The 25,189-nt window shown below is 34.7% G+C and overlaps 1 protein-coding gene across 2 annotated transcripts in view; it reads left to right on the top strand.

Annotated features, from left to right (window-relative positions):
* Positions 1-22,074, top strand: part of FSTL5 (follistatin like 5) — a 667,511-nt gene extending 645,437 nt beyond the window's left edge. The window contains exons 16-17 of one of the 2 annotated variants that reach the window (XM_032465748.1): positions 19,517-20,227; positions 21,112-22,074. In XM_032465748.1, coding sequence (XP_032321639.1) covers positions 19,517-20,219 — 703 coding nt within the window. In that variant the 3' untranslated portion in view covers positions 20,220-20,227; positions 21,112-22,074. Of the gene's footprint in view, positions 1-19,516 lie in introns of both variants that reach the window. The other variant, XM_032465755.1, reaches the window with a different exon arrangement.
* Positions 22,075-25,189: the final 3,115 nt, after the last annotated feature.

Below are 25,189 nucleotides of genomic sequence, written 5' to 3' on the forward strand. Positions count from 1 at the left end.
CCGCGTTATTAATCCTAGACTACAAATGCTTTAAGAACTATGACTCTTCCCTGTTTAGAGATGCATCTTTAGTACCTAAGCCACGTTTTGAATAGGACACCATGAGAAGAGGAAATGGAGAGTTAGAAAAGGAGGAAAAATGTTAGAGAAATTAGTGTTATGCAACCAGGTTGATTTGCCTGACACGCAGCGAGCCAGGATGCTGACATGCCGAAGTTTGCAGCAAAGAGAGGATTTATTCACAAGGCAGCTGAGCGAGGAGACAGAGGAACAAGTCTTAGATCTGCTTCTCCAAAGGCCAAAGGGTTGAGGTGTTTATGGGGTAAAGAAGCAGGGCGATGTGAGGTGTGGGGAGTGTGGAGAAAGGTAATTGGAAATAAGAAGAAGCTGAAGTCATAGTCATCATTCTGTGAAGATACAGTTGAGCTAGAGGCTTCTTCACGGGACACCTGGTCAAACATGGAGTTGCTTAGCCTGATCTGAGGGTGGCATCTTTCAGCTCTCTGTTGTCAAAAGGTCACCTGGAGAGAGTCACATGTGCCCATTTGGAAGGTCAGTGGTATTACCCAGTCCTAACCAGCTCAGCTCTAACTAGACACAGCTGACTCTGAGTTCCTGGAAAACAACTTGGACAGACCATCTTATTGTTTAGACTACTTGCTGCTTAGTGAACATGCAAGTTTTTTTGTAGCAACAGTTAAAACAACCTTGATCAGTGAGGGCAGGTGAGAGTTGTAATGGATGTAATCAGTGATTACCCATGGTTTCATTAGTAACTGTATAAATGAAGCTGAAGTATATGGTGACATTGTTGAAAATTAGTATGAAATGGGGTGGGGGCAGGGTATAGCTCAGTGGTAGAGTGCCTGCTTAGCATGCATGAGGTCTTGGGTTCAATCCCCAGTGCCTCCATTTAAATAAATAAATACATATGTATTTATATATGTAAATATATAAACAAACAAACAAACAAAGCTAACTAACCCCCCCCAAAAAATTAGTATGAAATGGGGCATACAAATTATTTCATAGATGGCCTTGATTACAAGATAGAGAAGTTCCCTCAATTTGCAGGACCATTAAGAACTGTTGGTTTTTGAGAAAATTTACTAGAGTTAAAAACAAATAAACCAGTTAACTGAATGCCACTGTGAACTGTGAACATGGGGGATTGATTCTAGGATGCCCAAAATCCGGAGATGCTCAATGACCCTGTGTAAAATGGCATGGTATTTGCATATAACCTACACACATCCTCCCATACACTTTGTCAGCTCTAGATTACTTATAATACTTAATATAGTGTAATTTCTATGTGAATTGTTGCCAGCTTTTGGAAAATTCAAGTTTCGCTTTTTGGAACTTTCTGGATTTTCTTTTTTTATTGAAGTGTAGTTGATTTACAGCGTTGTTAGTTTCCGGTGAAAATCATGATTCAGTCATAAATACATATATTCTTTTCCATCTTTTTTATTACAGGTTATCACAAGATATTGAATATAGTTCCCTGTACTATACCATAGGGCTTTTTTGTTTATTGGATTTTTAAAAATATTTTCCACCCATGGTTGTTTGAATCCAAAGATGCAAACCTCGCATATGTGAAAGGATGTATCAGTTACATACACTGCTTCTAGAATTAGGCTGCTGTTGAAATTTAATATCGTATTATTTATGTTAAATAGAAAGACACTGTCAAGTGCACAGATTCTAATATAGTATATATAATAGAGTATAATGTACTTAGTGTTAGAAGTAAGCACAGAGTTCCTTTAAGAAATGGACAACTTACACAGACTGGAAAAGGCACCAATACTGAGTATAATTTCATAAAACATAAACTCACAGAAATCAGTTCAGAAGACAACTGCTGGTGAATCCATACTTTGTATGTACCTAAGACTATGCATAGTGAGAGAACAGGTAATGATTTCAATCATATTTAAAATAAAATGAGCAAATAATGGGGAATAAAATCAGCAGCAGAAACAAAGAAAAAAACTGAAAAAGCTCGTGAGAAGAGTGATATGACAATTTAAGCACTGTTAATGGCACAAAGAAATTAAAAGAATTAAAGGAAAGGTTACTGGCCCCTCAAGTCTCCAAACTAAATTGTTGTTTGTTCTAATTAGCCATGTCAACCAAACAATACTTTTAATCATTCATAAATCAGAAAGAAAAGAGGTTTGTTTAATGATTTTGCTATCAGATAAATCTTTTATTCTCTTGGAAGAATAATAATGCAATTATGTATTGCACTGGATCATTGGGTTTTAGGGAAAATCATTTGTTTTTCTACACTTTAATGCTGAAGGATTGGCATCGAAAAGCTCATCAATAAATAAAGATGTAGAATCAGCCTCAAAGTAAACTGAAGCTCATATACTTGGAATGTGCTAGGCAGACATATTTCTCCATATGGCATTTCTAAGTATCTGAGTGCTAAGTTCTCTGAATTAAAAATGGTCTATGCCAGCCATCCACCACTCACCCACCCATTGTAGACATTAAATTAAAGAACAACATCAAAACGAATTAGCAGCTGGTGCTCTGAACTGCTGGATATTTAGCCCTGATAATGCAACATGTATCTTTTCAAGTAGGTAGAAGATGCGGAATTATTTTAAAGTCAAAAAGCTAAGCGAACCGCAAAAAAAGCGTGAACAGATAGGAAAACCTGCTGAGGGGGAAAAGTCAGAGCTGTTAAATGTATTTATCTTCCTTTTTCAGGAGAATGATCTAAACCCTTGAAAAGAATGGACCAAAGACTGATATTTGCACTCTTTGTATGTTTAATATATTTTCTTGACATCTCACAATTCCCATTAATGGTAATAGCTGTAATTTACTAAACACCTGCAATGTATCAGATTTTGTACACCTCCTTCTGTAACACTCACTGGTTATGTATTATTAGACTATGTAACAAAGAAAATAACCAAAGCTCAGACGAAGTAAACATTTTGTTTATCCATTCATTTGTGGGTAAATAACTGGGTTTTCCACAGTTTGGGTATCGAGAATTGTACTGCTATTGCTATTTGTGTACAGGAGTTTGTTTGAACACCTGTTTACAGTTTTGGAGGAATCTACACCTAGGACTGATTTCCTGGATCACATAGTAATTCCATGTTTAAATTTTTGAGAAACTGCCAAACTGTTTTCTTCAGTGCTGCACTGTTTTACATTCTCATCAGGAATGTATAAGAGTTTTAATTTTTCCAGATCCTGGCCAGTAAGTGTTTTACTCATTTTTTCCATGATAGCCATCCTGATGGGTATCAAGTGGTATTTCGTTGTGTTTTGATTTGCATTTCTTAATGACTAATGATGTTGAATGCCTTTTCAGTGCTTGTTTGTCGCTTGTCTATCTTCACTGGAGAAACTTCTGTTCAAACCCTTTGTCCAGTTTCTATTTGGGTTGTTCATCTTTTTGTCCTTGCAATGTAAGAGTTCTTTTGATCAGACACATTATTTGCAAATATTTTCTCTCATTCTGTGGGATATCTTTCATTTTCTTGATAGTGGTCTCTGATATACAAAATCTTAAAATAATTGATAAAGTCCAAATTGTGTTATTTTTTATTTTGTTACTTGTACTTTAGGGGTTATGTCTAATATATCCATTGCTAAATCAAAAATCATGAAGATGTATGCATGTCTTCTTCTAAGAGTTTTATAGTTATAGATCTTTGATTCATTTTGAGTTAACTTTTTTATATAATATGAGGAAGGAAGCCAACTTCATTCTTTTGCATGTGGATATCTATTTGTCACAGCATCATTTGTTGAAAAGATTGTCCTGTTCAATTGAATAGTCTTAGTACCCTTGGCAAAATTAAATTAGCTGTAGATATATCAGTTTATTTCCAAGTCTCAATACTAATCCATCAGTCTAAAACTTTATCCCTATCCTGGGACCACATAGTTGTGAATAAAGTAGATTTCTAGTTAAGTATTAAAATCAGGAAATGTGAGTCCTGTTTTATTTTCTTCTCTTACAAGATTAATTATCTATTTTTGGATCCTTTTTAATTCCATATGGATGTAAACTTTAGCGTTTCAATTCTGAAATATTTTTTTATTTTTATGCTATTGTAAATGGAAATTTTTCTTGATTTCATTTTCAGATTGGTTATTTCTAGTATATAGAAACACAGTAGAGTTTTGAATGTTGTTCTCTGCAATTTTACTGAATTTATTAGCTCTAATAGTGTGTGTGTGTGTGTGTGTGTGTGTGTGTGTGTGTGTGCATGCACACACACTTTAGGATTTCTTATATATATTATCAGGTCATCTTTAAGCTAAGATAGTTTTACTTCTTCCTTTCCAATCTGAATGACTTTGTTTCTTTATCTTAACGCTTAATTGCTCTAGACAAAAATTCCAGCATAATGTTGACTAAAAGGGCAAAAGTAGGCACCCTTGTCTTGTTCCTGATCTTCGAGAGAAGGTTTTCAGTGACAATGAGTATAATGTTAGCTGCTTCTTTTTCGTAAATATCCTTTATCATATTAAAGAGATTCCCAGCTGGCTGATTTTTTTTTTTGTCATGAAAGTGTGTTGGATTTTGTGAAATGATTTTCTGCATCAATTTTGATGACTATGACCTCCTTTATTCTATTAATATAAACTATTATATTGATTTCCTTATATCGAACTACCCTTTCATCCTTGTAATCAATTCCACTTGTTCATAGCATATAATCCTTTGACTGTGCTTCTGGATTTGCTTTGCTAATATTTTGTTGAGGATTTTTTCATCTATATTCAAAGGGTATATTGGTCTGTAGTTTTCTTTCCTTCTAATATTAGCCTTGGTGTCTGGGTAATGCTGGCCTTTCAATATGTGTTAGAAAGTGCTATTTCCTCTACTATTTTTGGAAGGTCTATAGAAATATAGGTGAATTTTTTTCTTTAAATGTTTAGCAGAATTTACCAATGAAGCCATTTGAGGCTGGACTTTTCTTTCTTGGGAGGTTTTTAATTAGTAATTCAGTTCCTTTACTTGCTGTATTTATGCTTAGATTTTTTCTTGAGTGAGTTTTGGGAGTTTTTCTAAGAATTTGTCCACTTAATCTACATTATCTAATTTATTAGTATACAATTATTCATAGCATTCTCTTTACCCCTTTTTAGATCCATAAAGTCAGTAGAAATATCACCACTCTCATTACAGACTCAGAATTTGATTCTTCTCTTGTTATTTTTGTTGCATTTTTCAAAGAACCAACTTTTGTTTTGGTTGATTCTCCCTATTGTTTTTCTGTTCTCTTTTCATTTACATTCAGTCTAATCTTTATCCTTTCATTCTGTTGGTTTTAGGCTTAGTTTTTTGCTTTTGTTTTTTTGTTTTTTTAGTTCTTTAAGATACACAATTTGATTATTACTTTGAGATTTTTTCTTCTTATTTAATGTAGATTTTTTATAGCTATCAATGACCTTTGAGCACTGTTTTCAATATAGTATATTTTAGTATGTTGTGCATTTCTTTTCACTCATGTGAAAATACTTTCTAACATCTCTTTTAATTCTGCTTTGACTCATTAGTTCTTTAGAATGTGTTGCTTAATTTCCACATATTGTAATCTTCCAGTTTTCTTTCTTTTATTGATTCCTAGTTTCATTCCACTGTATTTGGAGAAGATATTTTGTATGATTTCAGTTTTTAAATATTTATTAGGTCTTGTTTTGTACTTGAACCTATGGACTATCATGGAGAAGGTCCCATGTGTTCTTAACAAGAATGTGACTCTGCTGTTTTGTGGGTGGGATCTTCTAAATACATCTGTTAAGTCTAGTTGACTTATACTGTTGTTCAAGACTTCTATTATCTTATTGAAAATCTGTCTGGTTGTTTAATCTATTATTGAAAGTAGAGTATTTGAGTTTCTAACTATTATTTTAAAACTGTCTGTTTCTCCCTTCAATTCTGTCAGAATGTCTTTTCATTTAGGCCTGAATGAAACCTTTTAGAACTTCTTATATGGCAGATCTAGTAGCATGGACTCACTCAGCTTTTAAAATTTCAGAATGTCTTAATTTTGCCCTAATTTTTAAAAGGTAGTTTTGTGGGATATAGAATTCTTGGTTGACAAGTATTTTATTTCAGCACTTTGAATATGTTATTCCCACTACCTTCTGGCCTTCATGGTTTCTGATGAGAAATCTGTTGTTAATCTTATTGAGGATCCTTTATGCTTGACAAGTTGCTTTTCTTGTGCTGCTCTTGTGATTTTCTCTGAGTTTGGGTTTTTGACAGTTTGATCATAATATGTCTTAATGTGGATCTCTGTATTTGTCCTTGGAGTTTTTTGAGGTTCTTGCATATGTACAGTCGTGATTTCCATTAAATTTGACGTTTCTTTGCCATTATTCCTTTAAATACATTTCCTGCCCCTTTTCTCTCTTCCCTTCCTTCTGGGACACCCATAACAGGTATGTTGATACACTTAATTGTGTCTCACAGGTCCCTTAGGCTCTAATTAGTTTTCTTAACACATTTTTTTCTTTCTTCAGTCTAGATGATTTCATTTATCTTTATTCAGATTTACTCATTCTCTTTTGGCTTGCTCAAATTGCTGTTGAAATGCTCTAGTAAATATTTCATTCCAATTATTATAATTTTTAACTCTAGACTTTTTGTTTTATTTCTTTTTAATAATTTCTATCCCCTTTTTATATTCTATATTTGTTCATATGTTATTCTTTTGTTTTGTTTAGTTCTTTTCCTATGTTTTCCTTAGCTCTGAACAAAATTAAGACAATTGATTAAAGTCATTAACTAGCAAGTCCTCTTACATCTCTGTTAATTTTCTTTTGTTCCTGTGTATGGGCCATACTTATTTGTTTCTTTATCTGCCTTATCACTTTTTGTTTCACACTTACCCTGTTCATTATTACAATATGGAAACCCTAGAAATAAGATTCTCTCCACTCCTCATGGTTTGTCATTGTTGCTCTCTGTAGGTAATAGTTGTTAGTTTTTTAAGTGACTTTTCAAAAATACTTTAAAATTTATATTCTTTATTACATACTGTCTTTGAAATATCTATTTCTTTAGCTTGTAGTCAGCTTGTGGTTTGACAAAGATTTGCTAAATGTCTAAATCCTATGACTAATTGAAAAGTAGGAGCAAATCAAATAATTATGACATTTTAGATCAATTTAGCAAAATAAGAAAAATATACCATTATAGAACTCTAAATTAATTAGCATTAGTTAAGTATTCTAAAAAGGTAGCAGCCATCTAAATTCCATCAAAGTGGGAATACAACTCACTTTGCGTTTTTTTATTATTATAAACATTTTAGTTATATGTATGTTGCCTTTGATCTTTGTAGGAATTTTATAATTTAAAACCCAGAGATTTTTTTTTTAAACTAATTTATTCATGGAGTATTCTGAGAATTAACTAATATAATCACCATTTGCGAACAGAAATAAAACCAGTAAAATTACAGTATTTGGGCAGACTTACAACATAAATATCAGGCACACTTTGGTTTTTCTTTTTCTATTCTCTTCATTATAAAACTTCACAACATGTTTCTCTATGACATCTTTGTGCCACTAAAAGAATTTATGAGGACACTCTACTGAAGTGGATAAGATTACATTTTCAAGCAGAAATGAAGTAGTAGTTGTAGAGTTATACAAATTCAACTCCTTCAGACTTCTTTACACTCAATTCCGTAATATTTTTAGTTGGGCAAAATCTGAAATAAATAGTCCTTTTCAGAGATTTGCAACAAAATTTTATTAAATTTTAAATTCTGATGTAAAGTCACCAAACTACACAGCATAGACTTAAAAATAGGAAACCTTCCAATGCTGTTGAAATGAGGACAATCATCAAAGGTGCTATTTTGAGTATAGAAGTTGTGAAACAATAATCAGTTATGTCAGGTTGGACTTAAAAGCAAATTTTCAAAGAGAGACTAGTTTAAAGATTTTTTTTTAATCTCCTTTTCACATTGAAAAATGATGTCTTCAGAGGAGAAAACTTTCCTATTTCCAATTTTTCTGTGGAATTATTTTCTGTCATACCCTCTGCCTACTGAAACCACAGCTGGACATTTTCTTCTGGACAAAATTTAGTTTCATTGTACTATTCAAATTCTTTGTTTGTATTATGGACCATAGCATTCCCCATTGGTCCTCTGTCTAATATTCAGTTACTATATCCTTGTTACTTGTACTATGAATTTATTGTTCCCTCATTTCCTTTGTTGATTCAGTACAAGTATGCTTTGTATTTACATATGTTTTTCATTTAATTTGATATCCAAACATATGCTGGTATCGTAAGAATTTTTTTCAGCATGTCTATAGTTCTCAGAAGACGATTCTTTACACGGATGAATCTTTTTACTGAAGCACCAAGCACAGTCTGCAGATTTATCTAGGTGCTTAGTAAATGCATATTCCAGACTAAGTGATGGTCAGCAATTATCATGAGAGCTTACCTGAGCTTTTAATCTAGAGTCCCTACATATTGTCTTACTAATTAATAAATATAAACACATATATACAGATATATAATACATGTGTATATGTTTACTATTAATACATATGTATATTTATTAACTCTTATTAAAAAGTAGATTATATTCATTGCCTGAATCAAGATTGCAAACTTCAAAATCAAACAAATGAATTTAATCCAATCTCCTAGCTTGATCTTGGGCATATTTATCTTCAGTGCAAGTAGGGGCTTTGCTTTTTTTATTTTTAATGATTTAATTATACCATTTATCCAATATTATGCTCTTTTCATATAACTTTATTGAATAAACATTCATCCTAAATTAGTGTTCTATAATATTCTTCAACATGGGTATTCTAATATATCAAGTGGCTAGATCATCAATTACAGAAATACAAATACTTTACAAATTTTCACTACTACATATATAATGTTATAAATATATTTGTGAATAAAGTTTTATCCATATTTATTATTATTTCTTAAGGTTATTCACCTAGGAAGTGAATTACTATTAACGAGGGCATAAGTATATGAAAGATCTTTAAGGCTAACAGTTATTTTCTACATGCAAGTTACACTGATTGAAATTAGCAGTACAAAAATGTGCCCATTTAATTGAACATTTTTAACATTATATGTGTTCCTAATTTGTGACATGTAAATGGTATCTCACTGCTCTAATTTTATTTAGTTGAAAAATGATGAGCTTACTTGTTTCCTTTATATATTGTGATGCTTACATGCAATTTTCAAACCGTTCAGAAGTATATATAGTAATAAGTAAAAGCATCCATAGCACTTTTCTCCCTAGAAGAATAGACAGGTTGTTGAGTAATCTTTCAGTTCATTTATTGAAGCAATTACATGTAAGTGCATTAAAATATAATATTCTTTTTAATCTTCTATGCACTTGTTTAAAAATAAACAGTTTTGTAGATATCTCTGTCATTTTTAGTACATTATTAATTTTATAGCTGCAGCATGAGATTTCCTTTGGTGGATGGTTCATAGTTTATTTAAGCATTCCTCTACTGTTTGAAGTTTAGATTGTTTCTAAATTTCCTTACCATAGCCAGTAATGCAATGAGTATTTTTGTACATGCTACTGTGTTTTATGAGCATTTATTAAGGGGAGATACTGAGATGTTACTGCTTCATTAAAACAGAGTCATATTTTGGTTTTGAGAGATGATACTAAGTTATGCTCAGAAAAGCCTAAAATGGTTATATTTCTACCAATAGTAGGTGAAAGAACGTATTTAATCACATCCTTACCACTATTGAATCTAAACATACTTTATTACTGTTATCAATAGATTGGTAAAATAAATATCTCACTTTTTGGTTTTAATTTATATTTACCTAATTATTTATGAAGTTTTCAATCATTTGATGTTTGTAAGTTCTTAATGCTCCCCTTCATGTGAGGAATAGCCTTTTGGTTTTTTGCTAATTTTTTTTTTTTCAGTTCTTTGCTTTTTCTAATTTTGGTAATTCATTATATAGTCAAGATATTCTTTTTCTGTTACTTTTTTCTTATTTCATAGATTGCATTATCTAGTCTTCATTTTTAAAAATACAGTAACCTTTATCAAGCTTCAGCTTTTGACTTACCAAATGTGAGGGTCTTGCTTAAAAAAGGCCTCATCTTCTCCAATATTTAAATAGCTGATGCTTTTAATAATATTATAATACTGCTATTTAATACTGATCTTTTAATATTATTTTACTTTTATTTGTAAACTCTTTCATCTATCTAGATATCACCTTATGTCAGAAATAAGATATACATATATTTTTTCTTACTAAATAGCTGATTAACTCAACACTATATATTATGTATATTTATTATATTTTTAATTTCCCATATGACATGAATCTGCTTCTGAAATCTTTTTTCCATTCCACCAGTACTTTTCTGTATTGTTGAAACACCACTAGGTCAAGACCAGTTAAGAAATTTATATTTTAAAAATAAGAGGAGAGTACTAGTCACCAATGACAAAGATGAAGACTTAAGTGGAATAGAAATTGTGAAGCAGAGATAAAGTTATCTATCTTTATACATAACACTAGAAAATCAACTGTGATCCTACTAATTCAAAAATAAAATAATTCAGAATGCTAAGGGGTCTAAGCATAATATTAAGAAATTAATAACTTTATATATACTAACAAAAGCCAAGGTATAATGAGAAAAAAATCCATTAACATTAGCAGCTAAAAAGATAAAATATCTATGTATACATCCAAGAAGAGATGACTTTTTCTTAATATAGCAATGAAAAAGGAATCAAATAAATAGAAATAGATATCATATTCCTTTTAAACATGTTAACATTCAATTCATTAGTGTATAAGTTCAATAAATCCCCCCAAAACATCAACATTTTTAAGTTAAATCAGCTGATTCTAAAATGTAAAGCTAAAAATGCCAATCATGTTTCCACTTGATAAACTGACTGCAAAGTTTATGGATCACCACACATAAAAAATAGCCAATAAATTTTGATGAAAAAAATGGTGAAAGATTGATTTTCCTAGATATTTATACATATTTATAGGTTCAATAAATAAAATAGTGCAAAACTTAGGAAAGAAGGAAGAGAAAGAGTGATGAAATAAATAGAACATTCTGACATAGACTAAATGCCACCAACAAGTGGCATTCCAAATCAGTGGGAAGTGATGGACTATTTAATAAATTAGGTGCTAATAAATAGCCATATTGAGATAAAACAACAATATTTGAACCATTACCTTATATGGTAGGTTGATAGAGTAATGGTCTCCGGTGAATCCTGTGTCCCATGCTTTTGGGTAGTCTCCAGCCATATTGACCCTAGGCGTGGCCATTTGATTTGTTAATGTCAGTGGGACACAAGCAAACTTGGCTACTTAGTGCTTCCTGTCTTAGAAGATGCTATAGTCACCTTGTGAGGAAGTCTCCTATAGCATCCTTGAGGGTTGAAAGCCACACTGAAAGGGAGAGGCCGACCAATCCTAGGCTTCCTTGCTGAGCTCGGCCACCACCAACCCGATGGTTGGATGAAGCCATGTGATTCTACACGTTATTGAGTGTGCAGATTACATAACACATGGTGGGTCATCCTACAGATACCTGTGAGTGGCTATAAAATAAGAGAGTAAATATACTACACAGAGCGACATGAATGTATCTTTAAAATTCAGTGTTAAAAGAAGAAAAATTGAGACACACTGTGAGATATATGCCTTATTGTCCTTTAAATAAATGAAAAATGCAACAAAACACCCCCCCTTCCCTTACTCTTACATACCCAGGAACACACCCAGGAGAATAAAATTTTAAAAAAGTACTAAATCCAAATAAATGTCTAAACATATATTACATATAACCCCTCAGCCTGTTAAGCGGTAGGTATTCATGCAGTTTTCATCTTGGCTGAAGAAGATGCAAAAAGTAATGGGAAAATAATAATGCAACTACTAGTATTAATCATGTGGGTAACTTTGACTACATGACTTCTGTCTTTGTTCCTTAATTTAATGAAATACTATGGACTAGGTGGCTTAAACAACAAAACTTTATTTGTCACAGTCCTAGAGGCTGGGATGTCAGAGATCAGGGTGTCAGTGTGATCAGGTTCTGGTGAGGACCCTCTTCCTGGTTTGCAGACTGCTGTCTTCTTGATGTGTCCTCACATAGCAGAGAGACAGAGAGAGAGAGACAGAGAGAGAATATCTCTCTCCTAACTCTCCTTATAAGGGCACTAATCTAACTCATGAGGGCCCCACCCTCATGACCTAATTCTTCCCAAAGGCTTTACCTCCAGATTCTATCACATGGGGAATTAGTGCTTCAACATATGAATTTGGAGGAGGGTGGAGGACACAGGACATGAACATTCAGTACCTACCATTTATTTAAAAGATTTTACTAGTAACTGGATGTTAGAAACATTTTCTACAATTTTACCAGAAGGAAAAAAAAAAATGCTATCCAAGAAACATTCATTTCAGGTAAAAAAATCAAGAATTTTCCTTCTCCCAGTTTGCCAAGTTACATGTTTTTTCCTTATCCATTGCCAAATGATCTCAGTTAGAAGAAATCATTGTGTGTGTTACCATCCTCACTCCATGCAGCTCCATACATTCATTAGACTGGAGTGTTTCAGATTCTTTAGTTGGGGACAACTGTGCTGCTCCTTTTGCACATAATTTCACCCTTCTCCACCTTGCTCTGTCCCAGGAGTCTGGATGATAGGATTTCTGGTTAATCTGGCCGGTGGGAAGCCTGGCTGGAGATTGCAAGGAAACGATAGGACCAGAGTTTATAATCCCTAACTCTCCCCGAGCACTTTGCTGATTTCTCGGAGACCACCTGTTTCTTCGGATAAAGGTCCCAGCGCCTCCCAAGACAGACCTCTCCCCATACCGCCTTCCTTCCAGAATGTAACAGTGGCAATAGTTGTACTGTTGCTCTCCACAAACTACCGCCCTGTTCCTTGTGGTGAATTTCCATTTCTTTGTAAACAGTCTATTTATTACACCCTCCTTGATTTATTTCAATTAGAATTTGTTCTTTTTCTTCTGGGATCCAGACTGATACAGGCTTTCTCTTCAAGGGAAAAACTAGCACAACAGAAATGCAAATCAGTAGCTGTAATAGCGATGTGGCTACACCCATCTTTTCTTTGAAAAGTTTCCCCAAACACTCTTTGCAAGTCAGGGCACATAATCATGAGCACCTCACTGCTTGACATAATTACCTTAAGGACAGGGACCACTTATTTCCTCTCCATTTGCTTCCTAAGGTTTTATAAAGTGTACTGCACATAGTAGATTGTGAATAATGACTGAATTTGGTCTCATAGTCTCTAGAATCCAAATTATGCCAAACCTGGTTCCTCTTGGAACCTTTTTTCACCTCCTTTTCTGTCTTACAGGTGTACAATGGAAACTTTGGTATTATTTTTTGGTTAATAAGATTTTTAATTTGTTCATTGTTTATTTTTCTAATCTCCTTTTCTATTTCCACCCCTGTATTCACAAATTATCTCCTATTCTTCCGCTTACTAACTTCTGTTATGTCACTCTTGCATAGAACATTCCTAATCAGAAGAATAGATAGAATCAGGAAGGCTGAGTTTTCAGATTTTCTTGTTGTTTTTCCAAAATCAAGTTAGGAATAGCAACCAATCTTGGAAAATGCCTTCTTAAGGCATAGTTCTCTCTCTCTCTCTTTTTTTTTTTCCTCCGAGCTCTTAAGCTCTTCAAAAAAGTGGAAGACATTGGTATTTGAAATATTGTCTGTAGTCTATGTGGTGTGTACAGAATTCCTAGTAAATCTGTTTTTTATGTACATCCTGGGTACTCATAGATTCAGTAGACTCTGCAGACGCTGTGTTAATTCTGTCAATTAGACATCCCGAATATGCTGTAATTGAATTATGTATTTATGTCTCAGTTTTTTTCCTAGAAGAATCAAACTCCCTCCACAACAGAAAATAGGATAGCTGAGAAGGAACAAAATAGGGGACTTAGTTTTCAGAAACACAGTCTACTTCTTTTAAGAAAAAAATTTAAACTGAAAATATGAAAAAAGAAATATCGCTAAAATCTTTAATACAGAATTCCTGCAATGTACTTATGAAAGTCAGGCAGAAGGACATCCTTGAGTTTCTTTTTGCTTTTCAGCCGTGTGTGTTGAAAACAGAAAACTTCAAAGTGTCGTCCTTTCTCAGACACATCTAAGCATTAGGACAATTCAGAGACGGCCCTTGCTCTTGTTATAAATCTTTGCTAAATGTATCAATTCAGTTTCTCTGTACTCCCCTTTGCTCCAGTGTGAATGTGACCACTGTTTATGAGCAAGGGTGTTTTACTGAGCTATTTATGTGACGTTCAGATCAAAACTAAATTCTCTGGTACTTGAGTGGGAACAGTATTCAATCTTTTCCTACAAGGATCAGTCTGGGATAATAGAAAACAACTAAATATAAAGAAATTCACAGCCTAGTGACTGATGGAGCACGTCAGATTTATGGTTTGTGTCCATGAAAACTGTGTGTTAGCTGCAACACAGTGGAAGATGTTATTTCAACAGCACATTGTGTGTAGGTTTATATATTAATTACAAGGAGAGAAGGTTATAATTTTAGTTTCTTATCTGTTAAGCATTTCTTCCTTTCCAGTTGGAAAATCAAGATACTTAGAATTTAATTAGGGAAGCAAGATATTAATAATCCTGCCCATTACTGTTTATGAAGGACTAATTATTGACTTGATCATATGTTTTAGATATAGATTTTCACACATAAAATCTCAAAACAGCAAATTCCTATGGCTGTTCCAATTCTTTTGTGCAGAAATTTTATTTCAAAGAATATGGTTCCTGTAATTGAGACATCAGAGAAGTTTGGAGAAATGCCTTTTTTCAGCTGTGGATTGCATCGGAGTTGTTTTTATCAACAAGACAGTGTGTGTGGCTAATCTGATGATCCAGTACACACAGTCTTCACTTACTACTGTGCATTTGCATCCTTTGATATACATGGAAAGACTAGTTTTAAAATCTGGAGAGGTGTGGATGACAGGTTTGAGGAAAGAGAACACTGGAGAGAGAGTGTCAGGAACAAGTCCCAGCCTCTAGGATGGAGACTGGTCCTTAGCTGACCTCTAAATATTAGATGTGAGCTAGAAGGAGAACTGGTGGGCATCCGTGTGGACTCTGGGGAGAGACAGTACTGCATTAAGACTCAGGAGATAAAAATAATTGTTTCTCTGCAAATCTTAGGATCTTCTTTCACTCTTCAGTTTTGGGGCGTTGTGACCCTTGGCACACCGATCATGGCAAATTAGTACAGGTCATTAATTGAAAGGATGGGATTCCTTCAGTAGCATCTCGGGTGATAGATTAGAAGGCAAAACAGAAGCAGAATAACGTGGTAGATGGCATGGGGTGAGTGCCTGAAACAGTGCTTGGGGAGACTTTATGTGACCAGATCTATCTGGCGAATGTCCAGGGAAATATCTGAGGAAGTCATTGATTCCTCCAGTGCAAGAACTGTAGCCTGGTCTTGTGGGATGTGGACGTCTCTGACCAGCTGCCCTTTATTAGACTTCACAGGGTTTCAATCATGCTTCCCTTTAAATATTTGTCCTTTTCCCCTCTCTGCCAAATTGCTTCCTTTGCTGTGACATCCACTCTGACTGGAGCTCTCCAGGTCCTGAGAGATCCAGGTCCCAAAGTCAGCCACAAAATGTTCTGTTACTTTTACTGAAAATCCTTGAATAAGACAGGTATGGATGGATTCCAAATTCCAGCATGTGTGCAGAGCTCAGATTCCCCCAGCACTCCATGGCTTACTGCTCCATGCCCTCAGTAAGAACTGAGTATCAGTAAGGGCTAGGGTTAGGCAGTTTTTGTTCCTAACAACAGGTACAATTTGGTGATTGGCCAAAGCTGTGGACTGGGCATAGATCCTGTAGATACAAGCAAGAGCAAGAATAAAAATGTGAATTTCTATTGTCCACGTGATCTCTATTGAATTCCCAAATGAATAAATCTCATCATATTTAGGTAATCCTGTCTGCTGATTTTTAGCATTGTGGGAATACTGGCTACAAAGACAATTTGGTCATTTTTCTTTTTTCATCCACAGATTCTGTTACCTGTTTTCTCACAGGAAATATAGTATTTGCTATATAATAGGAAAATGATGATATTTAAGGTGTGAAGTGTGGACAATTTCTGTTTATTATGAATGTACTGTTTTCTTGGTAATAAACACACATTCCCTCTCATCTGCAAAACAAGATATTTTTATCCTCTTCCTGCTGATGAGGAAATTGAAACTCATGGATGTCAAGGACTTTCTATAAGGTCACATATTTATTATATATATATATATATATATTTATTATATATAAAAAAAAATAATGGATCATTAAACTAAATCAGCCCAGATTGAAAACCCCTATTTCCTCCAAAACAAGTTCTCTGAAAAACACTCTCCCCTCCTCACCAAACCTAAAAACAAATCCACACAGTGCCGTGCTGAGAGGTTGAACTTTCTGCATTGCTTTACATCCCTACGAAAAGAAGGAATTTCAAGAATACGTTTCCACTCTCTCATTTCTCATAGTCTGCATCTTCCTAGACACGGCCTGACAAATATTAGACAAACTATGTTAGACCTAGTACCATGCAGGATTTTATTATACTAAGCAGGCATGAAAGTTGAGAGCCTCGTAAATATTAATCACAGACTAATGAACAGTGGGAGACTTCTGAATATCAGTCTGTACTAGGGGGAAATTCTGAATTAGAGACACCACTTCCTGCCCAATAAATCAGTAGTGAAAAATTGCAGGCGTCCTCAGTGCATCTGCTTATATAGCCAGATCTCGAGTCCTGCAGGAGCCTACAGTGCGGATGCCAACATGGATGTAATTTGATCACCCCCCATGGAGCTTTTGCGTTTTCAACTGAACTAATTTTTAAAAAATTTAATTACCTCCAAAAGAGGCTGGATGGTATCACAGAAAACTTGAGTACATTCTTCAGCATCAGTTAAAATAGTTCGAGAGTAGTTTGAGCATGCCTCTTTCTTCCTCTTTAGCATTCAAAAACCATTGCCTGATGGGAGGAGAGGATGTGCAGTTAAGAGGAGAGCTGAAATGCCAAACCTTGATTGGCTTACGGCTTCTATTAAATGTGCACATTACTGTTTTTGCCTCTGAGCACACATACAGTGTATAACAGAAAGAAGACAATATCTTCCATCATCATTCGTAATTCTGTCAAGGATACCAGCCACCATCATACGTCTACACACTTGCCTATCCATAAGGACTGTCAATGGATGGAGAAACATCCTTTCCTAGAGTCCAAGTTCATGATTTACCAACACAAGTATGAGAATGGATGATGATATTTAGAATTTTATATTTTTGATTCTGATACACAAAAAATAATAGGATTCAGTTTTCAATTTGAGGGTCTTTTTTCCTTCTTAGTTTTTGACATCCAGGTAGCATTTAATACCTACACTAGGTATTAAAATTTTAATGGGGACATTTAGAAGTGTTTGTTAACAATATAAATGTCTCTTCATACGATTGTAATCAGGGCTGAAATTTTATCCTGAAAAAGTAGAGCGTGAGTTTTGTTTACTGAAAGGACACAAGAAAAGAGAAAGGTCCAGGAAATCAGCCAGAAATGGCCCATGTCATTCTGAAATACACTAGAATGATTATTTTCACAATAATTACCTTCTTCCATTTCAAGTATATATAGTAAAAGTAATAGTTACAAAGTCAGTACTAGTTTAGCAGAATCCTATAATTAAGCATTAATCCCTAACAGTTTTTCAGTTTTTTAAATCATTCAAAATATGTAGACCCATTGAAAGCAGGGTGAGTAATTTTGCTCTACAATATATTCCTGGTGCCTTATAATAGGTGAAACCTGTCTGTTTGGCATAATGAAAGGATCCTAGTAGTTGTTCAATAAATATTTTAAAAATATTTTTAAAGGAGTAGTTTTTCTTTTATATGGAAGAATTCGCACTCTCTCTAATGACAACAAAGAATCTCTTGACAAATATTCAAACATGTATAAACTATAATATGATTTTGTAATTATATGCAATATAATGATATAGAAGCAGTTACAGTCTTTCTTTTTACTTTTTAAAATTTTTCGATTGAAGTATAGGTAATTTACAATGTGTTAATTTCAAGAAGCAGTTATAGTCTTATGTCTATTTTAGTAAAACATTTGTGCTTCTGCATTTGATGTCTTCCACAATTCCAACACAAGATTGATTTTTGGAGAACATTCTTCTTATTTTTTCTACAATATTAAAGGTCTGAGTTTATTTATATTTTAAGTTTACCAGATGCTTATATTTGAAATTTTAAGGAGCTGTTACACTGAATGCAAAATATATTCATCCTTGTCACAGAGACTTCTGATAATTTACAGGTGGCATTCAGGACAAATGCTATGAAAAGCGCTGAAGTAATTAAAGAGACCACCAACACATTAAAAATATATATTTATTTTTAAATTGACTTAAATGGAAAAATGCCATAAATTTCCAAAGTTCATCATTGTTCATTATAAGGTAACCAAGACAATGCAGATATATCATTAAAAATGATAACAATATTACCAGGACAAGGATGAAAATTTTAACTTGTATTTAAAATTTATAATAAAATAAATGTTAAAATCATAAAGATAGTTAATCAAGGTGATCCTAAAATGTAATAAACAGAAGTCTAATAGTTCTGTACCCCTCCAAAATCTGCATCTATTGAGGTAGTGAGGCTAATTAAAATGAGAAATTATGGACAGTTATCTAAATAGTGATGTCAGATTTATTTGATAGTCATAAAAAATATAAGAAGCAAATGAAGTTAGTGAAAGAGATACAAGTATTTTTTTTTTTAATTTTTGAAAAATTTTGGAGGGGAGGTAATTAGGTTTATTTATGTATTTATTTAATGGAGGTGTTGGGGATTGAACCCAAGACCTCAGTGCCTGCTAAGCACGCACTCTACCACTGAGCCACACCCTCCCCTCTTATGCTCAAGACATTTATTCTTGCTGGCTTTTCTAGTAGTTAACTAAGCTTATTCAATATCAAAAAGTTTAGAGAAAAGCAAAATCATGTTTCCTTGTTTACCCTCTATGGTAAAAGTAAAAATTCGTTGTTCCAATTAACTAGATCTATCGCTTTTAATTATTTTGCTTTCTACAGCACGAGTTATAATTGTTTGGCTGTAATGAAAGGGTGACCTAGAGGAAGAAGGCGGGCAGCACAGTTTCAAATGAATTCCAACACGATCGTGACACCTGACAATTAATGTGTGGGCTGGGAGGTCCCCCCAACCCAGTCTTTGCCCCCTCCCCCAGCCCTCACCCCCCCCCCAGCCCTCACCCCACCCCCAGTACATTTCCCGCCCCCAGTTCATTTCTTTATTGGGTCCACTCTGCAGTGACCTGTCTGACTCTGGTTTTCATCTTTTCAGGTTCGGATTTATCCTTCATAAAGATGAAGCTGCACTCCAAAAAATTGACCTTGAAACCATGTCATACATCAAGACGATCAGCCTGAAGGACTACAAGTGCGTCCCGCAGTCGCTGGCCTACACGCACCTGGGAGGATACTACTTTGTTGGCTGCAAACCCGACAGCACTGGGGCGGTGCCTCCGCAGCTCGTGGTGGACGGTGTCACCGACTCCGTCATTGGCTTCAACAGCGACGTGACGGGCACTCCGTACATCTCCCCGGATGGGCACTACCTCGTCAGCATCAATGACCTGAAAGGCCTCGTGAGGGTCCAGTACGTCACCATCAGAGGGGAGATTCAGGAGACTTTTGATATCCACACAAACCTGCACATATCTGACCTGGCCTTTCAGCCGTCCTTTACGGAAGCCCACCAGTACAACATCTACGGCAGTTCCAGCACCCAGACTGATGTGCTTTTTGTCGAGCTCGCCTCGGGGAAGGTCAAGATGATAAAGAGCCTTAAGGAGCCTCTCAAGGCAGAGGAATGGCCTTGGAACCGGAAGAACAGGCGAATCCAGGACAGTGGCTTGTTCGGTCAATACCTGATGACCCCGTCCAAGGACTCTCTCTTCATACTAGACGGACGACTCAACAAGTTAAACTGTGAGATCACTGAAGTCGAGAAAGGAAATACAGTCATTTGGGTCGGAGATGCCTAGGAGTGCTGGTAAATAACCACTGAATGAAGGGTTTTCCAGTACGCCGCACTTAATCCGTTGTTTCAATTTACAGCTTAACTTTTCAAGTTTATAGCCGAGTCAAACATAAGTTACTTGGTCGGCCCAAATAAAATAGACATTGTTTTCTGGCAAAGACATACACAATTAGTACTATTGGTTGATTAGAAACATTTAACACAATATTTATTGGGAAACCATATCAATGACAAGAATCAAATCTATAGCTATGTTTAAGCCAATAAACTAGAAATTTAAATACTCCAGAATAACTCAACTGCAGGGAATTTCAAATGACTTTAAGCACCATTTCATTCTGAGGGTGGTTTAGCTATTTTTTTTTTCTCCATTATTTTGCTATGCTTAAACCAGAAATAAAAGGTATGGAACCTTGAAATTCTTAAATCAAAAAATTCTGTCCCATCCACTGTTTATAATCTTTTGTGCCTTGAAGGGAATGTCACAGGAGGAAAAGGAAGGCTAAAAGCTGCATATTGAACACCTGCATACCCATAAATATCTTGTCAATAAAAGAGAAAAGTCTAGCAAAGTCTAGCATCTTTTGCACCAAACCCAGGCTTGGGTCATGTGTTCAACCCTCAATGAGCTATCAGTTGAAGACATAAATTGGCCTTAGGTTGTACACAGGTGACAAACTCTATTTGACAGTCACTGTACAATCTGCAGCATGCTATGGAAAATGGGGAGGAAGGGAGGAAAACAATTATGGGAAAATGTTTGCAAAGTACTGTCCACTCAAACCTTGCTTTCGATCACAAGAGCGCATTATATTTTTAATGCAAGTTTGTCTGGGATGTCAGCTACTTAAGATTGTCTGCTGTTAGCAGAAGAGATTTTTTTTTTTTCCTTTCAGGTAGTCCAGTGTTGCATCGGCAGGAACTTTCATTTCAAAAAAAAAAAAAAAGAAGCATTATTTATGTCTGCTTAGAGTAAACCAAATAGGGAAATTAACAACCGGGAGAAGAAAACTGGCTAGAGGACTGACGAGCATCAGCGGGTTAGGAGGATGCGCGTTAGAACCTGGGAGTCGGGGGACAGCGCCACAGTGGTGAGGAAGGATGTGCTTCTTCATTGCCACTGCTGTTTAAATATCACCCAACAAAGGACCCCCTTCTTTATTAACTTTCCTAAATGACTTCTGTTTGACTCCTACATAATCCTTAAATGACTCTCGCTGACTGTGTGTAGTTTGAAACCTAACTGATCTTCTTATTTGAGACACTGCATAGAGCTAAAAATGATTGTTTCTCTTTTTCAGGGCAAAGAAAAGGCCAGTAGAAGTGGATTAAAACTAGCGAGTAGGTTCATTGCAATAAGCAGATAATTATACAGGCTTTAAATGATAGCTTACATGTTTTGAGAATCTTTTTGTTTATGTTTTTTGTTATTGTTGCTAAAAATGCTAATGAGCTGTTGAAATGACCTCCATTTATTGAAGGTAATCCAGTAAGGTCTTTTTTTAATACAAATTTTACTCAAGGTTGTGTAAAACTGCTTAGAAACCTGAACTTTTCTAGTGTGTCATATCTTATGTGTATATAGCATCCTGAGCTGTGTGATACAGTAGATTTCTTCTTAGCTTAAGGACATATAATGGGAGGAGATGTAAAAAACAACAGAAATCAGCTTACGTTTCTACTTCTCTGCTTTCCTTTTTAGCAAGTTTCTCCTTTGTGAACATGCACCATCTGCAGTGTCTGTGCCCTAATGATTTAATGGAAGTCTGTCTCAAACACCCTCCTTTGGTAGCTTACACTACGTGGATGCTCTGTCTGTAGACATTGCTTGATAAAAGAATAAACTTCTTACATTTTAACCCGTGAGCGTTCCGTCAGTCTTTTAACGCGCATTCCGATGTTTCCTTCTGTTTTTCCTTCCAGTGGTCTGCCTTATTTTGAAAGTGATGGGATACAGTAAAGGGCAGGTAATGTGAGCTCAATCAAGAAAATAATTTAGTTTGTTTTACTCTATCATTGAGTCACTGTATGTCTTCATGTTTAAAGCAAGATACCTATCCCTGTAAAGTGTCTATTTCTTTAGAATCACTTCTCGCGTGTTAAAGGAATGAATGTCGGAATGGAATACTAAAAGTAGACTCAAATCCTTTTCTTTCTACATCTTTACATTGACAGCCATACAAATATGGAGCCATTTTTAAAAAATTATTGTAATATTTAAAATATTGACATTTGTGATTCTTTAAAAAAGAAGGAAATGTAATATTACTGTACAATATTTTCTAGAGTAGATATTTCTTTCTTCAATGATGGGAAAAAGAGTAAGAGATGGCATATGGGCTATCAACATTACTCTATACACATCTTGATAAAAGTATGTTGCAAATAATGATCTCATCAGTATCGTGAGGATGTGTAAAAACTGAAAGTCAAGGAAAACTAGGATAAAATGATGAGGTCACTGCTCTAAAAAGTTCTAATATCAAAGAGTCAATTTTTAATAGGCAGAAGAAAGTAGTGAAGTGATAACAAAAATGTGTGAAATGATTTTTTTTTACTGTAAAATTAGTGATAATTTTGTGATAGCTATGAAGGAATGAAATTAGAAAAGGGGCAGAACCAAGGGTGGAAATAAGATGTGGGGAGGTCCTTGAGCAAAACTGACTGGAAAAAGTAAATATGTATGTAAAGAAGATGATACTGATAATTCAGGAAAAATGGATTATGATTGGATTTTGGAGGGAGGGAAGTGGAGAGTGAACTTAAAGAGTTTGGATTTAGTCCAGATAATCGGAACTCAACAATAATTTGTTTTTAAAAGGCAGTGACAACAGCACTTTTAAAATGTATTATTTGCCAATGGAATGGAGATATGACTGCAGGAAAGGGAAATTAGAGCAAGAGATGTCACTCAGGAGGCTACTGCAAAAAAAATGTAAGTTTAAGGTCTTTAATACATGACAATTAAATGGCAAGTATGTATTATAAGACAGAGAGTGTTAAGAAACTACATAACCTAAAATAATAACTGAATAAATGTGGATGATAAAAAGAGACAAACAGAACAGGTCTCAAATATGACATCAGTGATAAAAAGAGGGAAACCAGCAAAGCAGCAGACTTAGGTGAGAGGAGGAGGATTTCGATAAAGGACAAATGAAATGAGAATCCTGGGCAATGGAACAGATTTCCAGAGATGTGTCATCATGTGGAGCAAACCAGTACAATTTTCAGGTGTTGTTCCACCTCTTTTTAATGATGTAAAGTAGAAGCAATTTTTTTTTAAAGTGCAATTTTAGAAACCTCTCACCTTTATGCCTCCCACTCAGAAGTTCTTCTCAGTGTTTTCCTTTAAAAAAAATAAGTGAACTTGACTGGATTTCACATTAAGTATTTAAGATTTTACAGGATGAAACAATACATTTAATCATCTCTGACAGCTTGTCACATTATGTAAATTTTTAAGTGAGAAAAAAATTTGAGAAGAATATGGCTATCATACAAATTAATACAACTTTAAAATGAGATGAAAACGGACACCCCAATGTTACAACCTTAAGAACTCATTAGGGGCCACTTCTAACGCCACTTGTCTACACATCTACCATTTAGATTTATCAAAAATCTATTTTCACTTTTATTCCAAACCCGCTCTAGCATCATATGCCTCTCCTTGGAAACTTCATGCACTGAAATATGATCTGAAAGTCACGCTATAGAAATTTGTACCTCCAGTCTTGAGTCACGATAACCTTCCCCGTTCCCCTCGACGGCTGAATCTTAACCAAAACATGTGAGCATGGCTTTGTTTGTTTGCATTTAATAAATGATATACTCCATTAGTAACTGGAAAAGCACACATCTCAACAGTAATATTCATCAACAAAATTTAATTATGAACTTGAACACAAGTTTCAAAACATTGAGAATTTCATCGTTACTGAAGTCTTGTATAAAAGAACAATGGTTAGAACTTTGCTAATTCACCAGCTGCACATTACTGTAAAATATTGTAAAATATACTGTACAAAAAAGCCATTATATTTCACAGAGACAGGATGCCAGATATAAGATTCTTGACTGCAAGTTTTTGGGGGGTTTTGTTGTTGATATTGTTTTTAGCAATTTGAACATATTATCCCATTAACTTTCAGCCTTCATTTTTTTTCTGATGAAAATGTGGATTCCCTAGGATTCTCATATACGTGACATGCTGCTTTCAAAATCTGTCTTCCAGTATTTTTGCTATTATATATCTGGGTTTGGATTTCTTTTTGTTTCAACAACTTGGTCATTATTGAGCTTCTTTGACATGTAGATTATTGCTTTTCATTATGTTTGCATGTGTTTGGCAATTAATCATTTTAAAATCACTTTTTTTCCCTCTCTCTGTCCCTCTTCCTCTGCCATACTCATTTTGTGTATACTGTTATGATTAATAAATAGTATCACATGCTTCTCTGAAGCTTAGTGCATTCTTTTTATTCTTTGCCTCTCTTTTCTTTGGGTTTCATGTCCCCGTCTGTCTTCAAGTTGGTTGATTCTTTCATCTGTCAATCCTAATTTACCGTGGAACCAGTCTAGCAAATTTTTACTTTCCTTTATTGAAATTCTCAACTCCAGGATTTTTATTTGTTTAGTTCAAATCAATTCTAGCATTTAATTTATATTCTGTACTCAATAAGGCATTATATCATCATACCTTCCTTTGCTCTTTAAGAATTATGTCCATTCTTTCTTTGATCCCACTTACAGTGGCTGCTTTGAGGACTTTGCCTATAAATTCAATAACTGAATCACTGAGTGGGCAGTTTCTGGTGTATCCTTTAGTTTGAGACACACTTTCCTGTTTCTATGGATGTACCATAGCTTTTTGTTGAAAACAGTCACATTTTAGATAACATCAAGTCTAGCTATCTGCTCTCCCGCCCTAGGCTAGCTGTTCTTGTTGTTCACTGTTTCATGTGTTTACTG

Source organism: Camelus ferus, chromosome 2 (assembly GCF_009834535.1).
Source record: "Camelus ferus isolate YT-003-E chromosome 2, BCGSAC_Cfer_1.0, whole genome shotgun sequence".
Classification (NCBI taxonomy): domain Eukaryota; kingdom Metazoa; phylum Chordata; class Mammalia; order Artiodactyla; family Camelidae; genus Camelus; species Camelus ferus.